Raw genomic sequence first — 11,564 nt, forward strand, 5'->3', positions numbered from 1 at the left:
TGTATGCGGCCTTTCATTCTGATGAAAATGGCATGATGTGTCAAATTAGGATGAGAACCCCTTATTAAACTGCTAAAAATCATATCTTGCATGCCTTGATTCCATTTGATGACCGCTGCAACCTTACTTATCATGCTTATCGCTTTTCTAAATTCATATATTCCGACATTTTCGCTACAGCTGTTAATCAAAATGGACTACAGCGGAAAGTTGGATGCTTTAGTGCGTTGCTATGTTAGTGGGATTTCTGCTGGAACAAAATTGGTTACTTGCCATGATTTATTTTTCACAGTAAAAAGGGAATCTTGTTTTATGATGAAAAAGAAGGGGTTTTTTTTCGGTGATGGAATATGTTGCAGAATATTTTGCAAGAATAAAGGAAGGACACATCAAGGAATGAACCATTCATCTGTCTATTTATCACGATCAAACTTTACATTTAGCAGGCGTTTTCGTATTAAAAGGTTTCCAGCAATAACATAGTATGGTTACAAAAACTAGTTGGTATACTTCCAGTCAGTTTATAATTTAATTTACACATCTTAGATATGTCAAAAGGAAACATCTTTTTCTGGTGATAACATAATTGCATGGCATCTGTGAGAGAAGGAAAGAAGCACTCATCCACGGGCATTGAAAATTTACAATCCAGAAACTTTATACTGTATAGGCCATAGCTACGATAGCTGGTTCGCATCTTTGCTTTAATTTATCTTACACATCTCATGTATCTTTAAAACCTGGTAGATATAATCTGGTAAAAAATGGGACTATAAGAGGCCTGTGGAATTAAAATTAGCTTTGACAACACAGGTACCGCAGCTTGCCTGTGTTAAAAAGAACAGATGAACACTTACTGCGACTGGCATAATCTGGTAACGAGGATAGTAGAATTTGTATGTATGCATTAAAATTTATAATGTCGCTATAAACTTAATAATACAAAACATTTCATGGATCAGGGACAAAGGCACCGGCTTATGATGCAAGCTGTGTGCTTGCAACCTTCATAGTACAATGCGAGAAACAACAGGCCGTCATGAGAAAATACTGGAATCAGAATCGCCTTCATGATGAAACAAAGCTTTGGAAAGTGATCTGCATGAGTTAATCCCAGAGCCTGTATCATCCTCTTGCACATCTGAATATTTTTTCCCGGTCATTGGAGTCTCGCAAACCATATCATTCGCAGCCACCCGCTGTTTCCTTCGTTTTGATGGCTTGCGCAGGTAATCATGGGTTGGTATCTTTGCCCTTGGCTGCTTGAGCGCCCACACTCTCTGCAAATCTGGCATCCAGCTAGTGAATGATGAGATCTTTCGATCCCTATTCCTTCTCTCCAGAGCTTTCATTAGCTGTCTCTCCTGCACATTTTCCATTATTTTTAGCTGGCTCTTGACACCCTTTTCCTGCTGATGCTTGTAGCTGGGAGCTCCAACTACTAATCCAGTTGCTATCCCAGGTATTCTGTCATTGTTATCTTCATACCTCCTTATTTCATCACTATTGCTGTTGGGTAAGGTATCAGAGGCTTCCACTTCATCCTCATCAAATAAGTCAAACTCCATCTGCTTGTAAATTTTATGGATGACATCTCCTAAACAATGAGCATACCTGAAAAGGTTGGCCAGTTGACCACTTCAGTTAATCTCCCACCATAGGAGCATGCATCTTCAACCATCTAATCAAACTTCGTTGTATTTCAAATTCATAAGCTACATCCTTGTGTGCTATGCTCAATGACAATCAAGGATAGTGCTAATAACATGCATCTGTCAACCATTGCCATTTATTGGAAAGGCAAACGATGTGGAAAGGCTTCATGTAGATTGTTGATCTTTTCAAAACACGTGATAAATGAATCCAACTTCATGGATGTTTAAAGAGCCTGAGCCATTAACTTATCAGGTCAATGCTTTCAATATGTTAGCTACGCTAGGGCCATGACATGATTACATAGCAGCTGACTAGAAGGTTCTTTCAAAATGTTTGCATATATCGTTTTATGCGATACTACTTTAAAATTGTGAAGTATATAAGGTTAAAAATGGATGGCAAAATAATGGATTAAACCATTACTAAATAGAAGGAAACAAGAACATGCAATGATCTGCATACAGAATTCGATTACAGGCGATTGAACTTTTGTCCACAGATAAAGAATTCATATCAGTATCTTAAATGTTAAGATATGAAGATGGCACAGCAACTTTAATCATATGTGACAGGAAAAGACATAAGATATTGAAATAATAAATATTGATTCGTTAGCAACATTAATTACTGCTGGAATCAGCTGCACGTATCGCCACTTTGTTGTCCACATTCCACAACCACAAGATGCCAGAAGACATCATTCCCCAAAACGAGGAAAAAGACTTCAAACACTTTCAGAAGCCACCCGGAGAAATAAGACTAAAAGAAACCCTTCAGAGTAGTTTATTGGTGAATTGCCTAGTCTCCATGCGTTTCAAGCAGGTGCCTCACTGGTATCTGATTACCATACCTCCATTTCCCAGTTTGGAACTTTTTATAGAACTGTCAGATGAAGTATTAGCCAATATGCAGGCTGATTATGACATGTCATAGTCAGCAAAAAGTATGCTTATAGCCTCCAAGACTTCTTGGACCTTATTGGCATCCACCCCTCTTTGAAATCCATTGAGGTAAATATGTTTTCATGTCTCACATGACCTCCGATTCCTCATAAATTATTCTTGCCAAATGCAATTTCCAACTTGGCCAGTGCTCAAACATTTTAGGTCCTTAAATAATTCACAGTTCCTTGGTTTTTGTTTTTTTTGCCATGGCTGTCAAATAAGCAAGCAATGCAAGAGTAGCTTGCTTACAGCTCAAATCTCAGCTAAATATGGGCCTCAGTTTTGAGTCAAAATAACCTTTGGTTTGATCAGAAGCCTAAGCTTGAGATTTGCCAGCTTGCTCTCTTTCTGCATTAGCAAACTATGGATATGGATATTATTTTATGGTTGATCCTAGTCAAGCGTATCTTTTATATGTTTTATTTAACACATAGCAGTGGCAAAGGATGGTAACTTCTATCCAAAAATCCTCAGAAACGACTCTGTTCCCATGCTTGCTATTATTTGGTCTCCATTTTGGGTTATTGTTTCACTACAAGTGTTAGAACACCTTTAACTACCTGAACGCTTGCTTTCTTAGTTTTGGATCCATACCTGAAAAATTAGAAATCTTCTTCGTAAGCTATTCAGCTCATTGCCAGATCTCCACTCATTTACCTGACTGGAAAGTTTCCAACCTCCCAGACTCTTACTTTTCTTTAGAATCATATCTCACTTAGCTAGATTATATTTGTTGCTGTCTCCATATTGCAGCAAAAATGAATTCCAGAAACCACTTCGGAGTTCAAATTTCTAAATTTATTCAGGAAAGAGAAGAATTGGAGATGCAGGTTCCATTTCAGAAAATAAGAACACATAACATGAAACTTTCAACATATAACTTAGCAAGCTATTTATCTGTAAAAGTTACTCTTAAGTTGTTATCACTACTTTCATTCCTTTCTCATTGTGAAAATATTGAGGTAGCATCTAAGATTTGACAAAAAAAAGTTGTGCGAAGAACAGGCTAAGAAGCAAGAGGCAAGTGCAAGTTAATACATTTAGAATGAGAACAAACTTACAAAAATAATGAAGAAAGAGGGAAAAAATTGTGATTAAATATAGAAAGATTAGTATACCAGTAGATAGACACAATCTAGGTACAGGACACCTTAGGTCCATGGAATATTTATCATGGCCTAACTTTATTAGGCATATAATTTAGTCATCAGTTTCCTAGAAACAAAGTGCACACTCCCATAGTGTATGAATTGTATAAGCTTTTACTTGAGTACAGTTGATCCATGCTAAACCACAATTTTTGTTAGTGAGAACTCATCTGACATTAACATGGGACATTCATTCCAAAATTCCAAACCATCTGATAAGGTTCTAGAAGGACATCAAGAATTGAGACTTAGGACAACTATGTATAACATGCTTGCTATGTATAATTTCAATGTCCATCATGATAACAAAGGAAATGACTATTTCTATTACAATAATTAAAAAAATCATCACCATATAGGTGAAACATAATTTTTCTCGCCTTGATCCTCAAGTCTCAAATTTCCATCTCAAGGGTGGAAATGTTAGTTTGAAGTGAAATTATAATCCACTGCCCTAGGAGTGAGAGTGTGAGACACCATGCTGCTACTTATAGGTGGGAAGCCCACCACTTCAAAGCAGAATGTACATAATTACATTAGACATGCATTGCCTCTATGCCAAAATCAAACCATGGTGACGTAGTTTAAATTCAACCACATTACTGCCTAGGCAGGAGAAATGCTTCAGAACCTAGGTTAGCCTTCACATGTGACTGAATATTTGACTGAAAATTGTATTCCAAAATGGGCAGTTGAAAGGCTCTTGATATTTAGGACCTGTTTGACTATTCCTACAAAATTGGGCTAAAAATCCCATGGATTATTCCATCTATTTAAACATGGCCCCATACCAACAAAATTCCATCTAGCCCAAATCCTATGGAAAGCGGAAAAAAAAGACCTCCATAGTTCTTTTCTTTCTTTCTGCAACCCAAAGATTAGGATCTGGACTGGATTTGGACACGATCTTATAAATTTTAAGCTAGATGGGCCAACAGGCTGAATTCCTATAGAATTTTTGGCCCAATCCTATAGGAATATCCAAATAGGTCCTCAATTCCTCTCCCAACCCAAACAAAAAAATGAAAAGGAAAAGCTAAAGATAAAGGCACACATTAAAGAATCTACAAGCATAAATGGATAGTTGTGCACATTACCCCAACTTAGTGTATTTTTTTTGGAGAAAAAAATGAGTGGTGCACGTTAAAAACCAAGAATTTTCTCATCAAGTAAACCTTGGATTAGATTCCCATTAAAAGCAGCTTGGCCACACCATGTGCAACAAAAGAACTTGAGCATCCTAGCAATCCGGTCAAGATCATGATATTAAAGGCTATTAAAAACTCAAAAAGTTCCCTCATAAGGAGCCTACCATATGCGTAAGAGACTAGCAACTCTGACTCATTTGGATATGTCATTAAGAGGTTTACTATACTCACTCCACGTACTACTTCGTAACTTAGTAACCTCTACTTGAAGATATTTGCTGCTAAACATTCTTATTTTTTAGCTAAGCACAAGCACCAGATTTCATATGACACATCAACTAGAGCACTACTACTTTAATGAAGCACATGATATGATTCTTTCTTTTAATAGGAAGTGCTTTCTTTCTTCAAATTATCAATGTGAAGGCCAACATCTCCTGATCTTTAACATTTGATCTACAAATCCCAATCCTCCTATGAAATTGATAAAAATTCCATTACAAAAATCATTACTTTAATTAGGACCCCATATTCTTACTATATTCTAGATGTTCCATATAAAATAATGATTTGGTCAAGGAAAAACAATATACAGTTTTCCATGCATGCCAGTAAGCTTAGCAACACATGCAACTAGCCTCAAATTCTGCACTCCAATAAGCTCATCTAATTTTTGTTTATCCATACTACCAATGATCTAGAGTTACTATTAGTCACAAATCTAGCATTAAACAAAAGCAATGCAATGGTGACTCAAAAAAACAGCATGACTTAGCTGCCATGTATACATCTAAACGTCATATAAACAAGCAATACCCAACAATGACCAATTTGATGGGCCAAGAGGAAGTTATTTTTTTATATACTCCTAATAAAATAAGATAGATATTATTGATCTCAAATAAATGTTTGCAAAATCATAATGTACCTGGCTTTTATGGTCCTCTCTGCAAACTCAACAATACTCTTACTGTGAAATGTATCACTTTGAAGATTAATATCAATGAACTGCAAAAGTGAGCAAATCTCCTTGATCATCTTCTGTTTCTCTTCGATACTGGCTCCAATTTTCGAACGAAGCATCTCCATTCTAAAGAGGATCTGCAATTCATGCCTAATGTGCATTAAGGAATACATGGATGCTAAGTCTGAAAATTTAAAAATTTGCAATCCTACCATATATCATGCCAACTAATGTAGGAAAATTATATCAATAAGGATACTCTCCAAGTTTATTCTCTGTGCTATAAACGGCAGTGTTTATATCTGATGAAAGAGACACAGGATTGACTTCTTTGCACTTAAATATTAAATCTTTGGGCTTCCTCAAAAGAAGATGAGAAATTTCAGCAACAATCTTTAAGTCAGAAGCATCCTCTGCTTCCTTTGATGAAGATTCGTTTATTGCATTCCTTCCAAACTTCATATACAGAGCATGAATGGACAAAGCAACTATACGTTCAGCCAAGAACCCCAAATCTGCATCTCCTGAACATAAACCTTCCTCAATTTTCTGAGGAATACTCCCAAGAAAAGCTTCCATATCTTCCATGCAAGAAAATGGTGAAGCCTCCTCATTTGCGGACCCACTAAGATATGAATCATCTGTAAAGGAAGAGAAAATGTGTGGTCTAGGTTCCTCTTGCAAATCCACAACTCTTTCCTCTGTTTCTTCTTTTACATCTGGATATTCTTTTAGTTCATTTAATATGATATTCGAACAATTACTTGTTTTCTTTATCTGCCTCATCCAACATCTCAGAAACCGCAACTTCTTGGACATGCTACATTCCCCACCAAAGTATAATTCTTCCAAATCTGCTCCTGAAGCATTGCCATCATCATGACTAAACACTACTTCACGAAAGGAAGTCAGCGTGGCATTCTGAAAGAGATCTGCTTGCATTTTACGTCTTCTTCTTCTATCATCCTTATCTTTAGATGCAGAAGGTGCAGATCTGTCTAGTATTTCAGATGAGCCATTACTAGTACTGATAGCTGACTGGCACAAACCCAAAGAATTTTTTTCTACAACACTGAGCAATGCATAATTAATCGTCAAGGGCATTAGGATGCCTTTGAGAGAGGTACCATCACTATCAGATATAAATACTGATGCCCCATAGTTTTGGATATATAGAAAAGCTAGAAGGAGCTGCCAAGTTGGCTTGCCCTCTGCAAGCTCACCTTTTTCTGTACAAAGCAATTCAAGAACCCTGTCTGCAAAGAATTCTCTTCTAGAGTGACCTTTTCTTTCTTTCTTACAGTCCCCTGAAATCCTATGGACTAATACTAGGGCAGATGGGTTGAGCATCAGTTTTTCACCCTCACCTTTCTTCCATACCTGCGCCATGCGAATTTTTTTAAAACTTTTGCCTGAATTATTTGAGAAAAGATCCCTGATATCCGATCTTTCACCGAGCAGCTTCAGATCAAGAACTTCAAGGTCACAAACTTTGCACTCCAAAGGCTTCCCACTTACATCCGAAATCCCCAAAACCAATTCCACGCGACCTTTCTTGGCATTACTGGCAGGAGCAAACTCCATGGCGCACCCAATGTATGGGAATATCAGCCCAAAAGGAACAAGAGCAGAACCCAGGACTATTGCATCCGTCGAACTAAATCCCCACCCCAAATCCCTAATTCCCTTTTCAAGGAACCCCGACCCCAAATTTTCTTCTGTGCATCGTGGCTCGAAATCAACATCGATCCAACTAATATGGATATCTTTAGATACTAACCTCTCCTTCACCAAACCAAAAAATTTAAAGAATCTATGCAAGAACGCATCCGATGACATTGATGAGTTTTCATCAACGCCCACTTCTAAGTCGATAAATTCTGATAAAAAATTCAAACTTTGGGAGACCGGAGAGAACAAAACGACTAGATTTGAGCGAACGGTTACCAATTCCGGCGTACCTTTAGGGTTCTGAGAGTAGGCCTCCCATCCATAGTCATGCTCGAGCTGGAGCAGTGACCTGGCGAGCAGGGACGCACTGGGGGAGCTGAGGCCGGTGGGGTGGCCGAGACCAGAGACGGCTCCGAGGGAATTTAGGGTTTGGGAGAGGGATTCGAGGGTGTGAGGAGGGTGGTTGAAGGAGAGGAAGGTGGGGGACTTGCCGAGGAGGTGGTGGACCTTGGAGGTGGAGAGAACGGGGGAGAGGGAAGAAAAGAAGAACTTGTAGGCGAAGAGAGAGGATGAGAGAGGGGTGAAAGAGAGGATCTTTCGGGCGGCGGAGAGAACGGGGGAGAGATACGAATTAGGGTTTTGGTGGCGGAGGAGGGGGTGGAGGTCGATGAGGAGGACGACGCGTTGGATTCGGGAGAGATCCAACGAATCCATCGCGAATCGAGACAGAGAAACCGTTTGGAAGGCATATTATAGCGCGGCTGGCGGCAGCCCGTCGGCCGGATTTTGAATTTTGGCGGGAGATGCAAGTTTTTAGAAAGTATAGACCGTGGCGAGCACGAGAGACCGCACAGAAATTTGTTTTCGGGCGCGGTAGATGCGTCGCGGCTACCTGCGACCGAGTGCTATTGCGACGAGAAAAGTTCCAAACTTTATCAGCACTTCTCTGACATTTTTCACATGGGAAAAGAATTGATGAAGTGACATATTAGACGAGAAAAATAATTTCGTTATATTCATGGATCACACCTAAAAGGAATCAATACAGCTGGGTGGAGCTCCTGCTTCAACGGTTCAGTGTCGGCTCACTGCCAATAAGGAGCAACAAAGGATTGGCATCTTTAGTGCAAATCCAAGATTCATGATTGAGGGCAAGGGAATAATTCTTCGATAATTATAATAGCAAGAAAACTCTAATCTCACCTTCGCTAATTTAATAGGTACCAGTCAATGATCTGAAAAAGGTTGATTGATATTTTAAGAAAGAATTGTTGCTGCGTGAATTAAGATATTTCTCAAAAAATCTTGTTAATGTAATGATCACGATAAAAGAAAAAAAAACAATGCTACATCCAATCACATTTTTCATTTCTTAAAATATTATCATATCTAATAATTTAAAACACCATACATCCAGATAAAAAGGTCAGCTCGTGTATATTGGGAGAAGAATAGAACTGCAAATTGGATCACTTTTTCGTTATTCACCGCTGCCCTCTCACCCTTCTCTTTTTCGTCAACTTTATTGGTTGCACTCATTTTAGAATAGTGCGAGCAATCGTTGTGTAAAAAAAATAAAATTAAAACGGTCAGGATTGGTCTGGTTAATAAAAAATAAATAGCACTTTGGAAAATTATGATGTTCCCGCACGTGGGAGGCAGGACAGTTCCACGCTGTCCGATCTGGCTCGTGTTAAACACTTCCTTGTGCGAGGGTGAAGGTGAATCAGGCGATTGGCACGCACCAAGGACGATTCCACATCAGCATTGGGGAACTTTTGGCATAGGATACTCCTCGGAGACAGCTGTGGCGCTCCAATTTTGATGGGTCTAAACTAAACCCTCTTCAAAGCACGGTAGAAGCCCCCCCCCCCCCCCCCCCCCCCCCAGCCGTAAGTTGCCGCTACGAAGAACGGTAGCAGCCGCGGACGACTCTCCTTCGGTCGGACAAGTAGCCGAAATTTTGCCACAGATGTCGTTGACCCATCTGTACGAGATTGACGCCAGGATCCAATCTGTCGCCGTCCACGTGCCACCACGCCGGCCTCCACCACCACAATTTTTTTTTTTGCCATCCCACAACCCCAAAGCCTATAATATTTCTCCTCCATTCATCTATTCGCTTTCCAATTCTAAACTTGGAAAAGCCAGCCCCCTCCCTGATCGCTTCTGGGCGTCGCTTTCCCCCTCCACCCTTGGCGTTGCGCCCACCTGCGCTCTCTGTACATCGGTTGACAGATCAGTTGACGAAAAGCCATAAAAAGGTGGCACAATGGAAACCAGATCCGAAGGGCCTGAACAAAGGCTTCAAAGATAGAATTGGATGGGCCCCTCCCCGTCCTCCACCCTTTCCCCAGGGATCTTATGCTATTGAAGGATGCCCCCCTCTTCCACTCTCCTCCCCTCTGCACCCCTCCATCGTCAAAACTTCTCTGTGTCATATCCTCGTCGATCCCCTTTCCTCTTCCACCCTCCGTTGCCTTCCTTCCAAGAGCTCGACGGCGTCGTTGAATCGCAGGGGCTCAGATCGAGAGGAGCAGCCAGAGGGCATCAGCCTCTGCGAGCTCCTCATCCATACCTGGCTGCAACGCGTTGGCGCATGAGTTGGATTGTTTGATGGAGCCAGGGCAAGCTTGGTGCATCTTCCTGCTGGTCTTCCCTTCCTTTCTTCTCACTTTGGCGCAAAGCTCGAACAGGTCGATCGAGTCGTTGAATTCTGCGATCCGAGACTATGCTTTCAAGGAGCTAGTTCGACGTCGAACAGGGGTGCTCTACGAGGTGTCTCTGCCTCGTAATCTCTCCGGCATCACAGCTTCGGTCTTGAGGCTACGAAGTGGCAGCATGCGGAGCAGGGGAGCAAACCTCAGCTCGATCCACATCCCACCAGGCGTGACGCCTGTTCCTCCTTCCGTGAGGAGGCTGGTCATCGTCTACCACGATCTCGGCAACAGGTCTTCCTCCTATTACGACCTGCCCGGTTACTCTCTCGTCGCTCCCGTCGTCGGCTGCTTAGCTTATGATGCATCCAATGTAAGCTCTGGCATCACGAAGGAGCTCGAGCTCGCATTGCCTGCAGATCGGATTTTGGTTGTCTTCCCAGAATTCAATTTGCCGGAGGGAATGAATCCAGCAATCAAATGTGCCGCATTCGGACGTGGCGGATCGGTGCATCTCCACGACGTGGTTTCGAAGAATACCTGTTCGGCAGCGAGCACAGGCCACTTCGCAATCGTCGTTCCGTCGGTAGCTCCAGCTTCGCCTCCGTCGGTGGAACGGAAAAAAACAGAGAGTAGATGGGAAGTTCGGGTGATGGCATCTGCATGTGGAGTAGTTGGGCTGGTTCTGGTGGGTTTGGTTGGGTTAGGAATCTTTAGGTTGGTAAGGAATAAGAAAATGGAGGGCATGGAAAGCCAAGCTGAGGAGGGTGAGGCTTTAGGTACTACCTGGGTTGGGAGGAGTAAGATGCCTTCTGCAACAATGATGAGAACTCAACCGGTTATTGAGGATGGAAGTGCGCCATGAGAGGACTTCCCCCTGATGGGTCTTGCAATGTCCAGAGATGGATGGGGTTAGATACTCTCGGCCTCGGCCGGGAGTAGGTGGGTCAAATGCGGACAAATGAAAGGCCATCTTGTAAAATATCGCTCCATTTTTCTGTAGTTAAAAACCTTCTTTCTCATACATTAGTGTTGATTTGGAATGATTTTAATTGAGGTGATTCTTGTCTCTGTTTGTGATTTAGTTATTACCATCTTAATAGGCAATATGGAGAACGTATGTTTCTCGATGATGCCCGTCTTGTTAAGCCCAAAAATTACCGAAGTTTAAGTTAGAAGTCGCCTTAATCATCCGGCGTCATCAATATTATTTAATACAATTTTTGTTAATTATATTCCAGTATCCACACACATATATGATTGAGAGGTCTACAATCCTATTCAGATATTGGTCAGAGGAAATTGTGATGCTGCTTATCTTCTTTAGACAATCCAAATCACAGGCACAAGCAAATGCTAACATCTTGCAAAAGAAT

At 41.0% G+C, this 11,564-nt stretch overlaps 2 protein-coding genes across 2 annotated transcripts; one reads left to right on the plus strand and one right to left on the minus strand.

The window, feature by feature from the left end:
- Positions 1-881: 881 nt before the first annotated feature.
- LOC103710921 lies at positions 882-8,264 on the minus strand. Its single transcript, XM_017843747.2, has 3 exons — positions 6,120-8,264; positions 5,825-6,010; positions 882-1,614 (listed from the first exon to the last, which is right to left on the minus strand). Exons 1-3 carry the CDS (start codon positions 8,243-8,245, stop codon positions 1,038-1,040), a joined length of 2,889 nt encoding a protein of 962 aa, XP_017699236.2. The 5' UTR covers positions 8,246-8,264; the 3' UTR covers positions 882-1,037.
- Positions 8,265-9,588: 1,324 nt separating this feature from the next.
- LOC103710862 lies at positions 9,589-11,259 on the plus strand. Its single transcript, XM_008796772.4, has one exon. The coding sequence runs from the start codon at positions 10,148-10,150 to the stop codon at positions 11,051-11,053; it is 906 nt and encodes a 301-aa protein (XP_008794994.2). The 5' UTR covers positions 9,589-10,147; the 3' UTR covers positions 11,054-11,259.
- The last annotated feature ends 305 nt before the right edge of the window (positions 11,260-11,564 follow it).

The sequence above is a fragment of the Phoenix dactylifera genome, chromosome 8 (genome assembly GCF_009389715.1).
Source record: "Phoenix dactylifera cultivar Barhee BC4 chromosome 8, palm_55x_up_171113_PBpolish2nd_filt_p, whole genome shotgun sequence".
Taxonomy (NCBI): domain Eukaryota; kingdom Viridiplantae; phylum Streptophyta; class Magnoliopsida; order Arecales; family Arecaceae; genus Phoenix; species Phoenix dactylifera.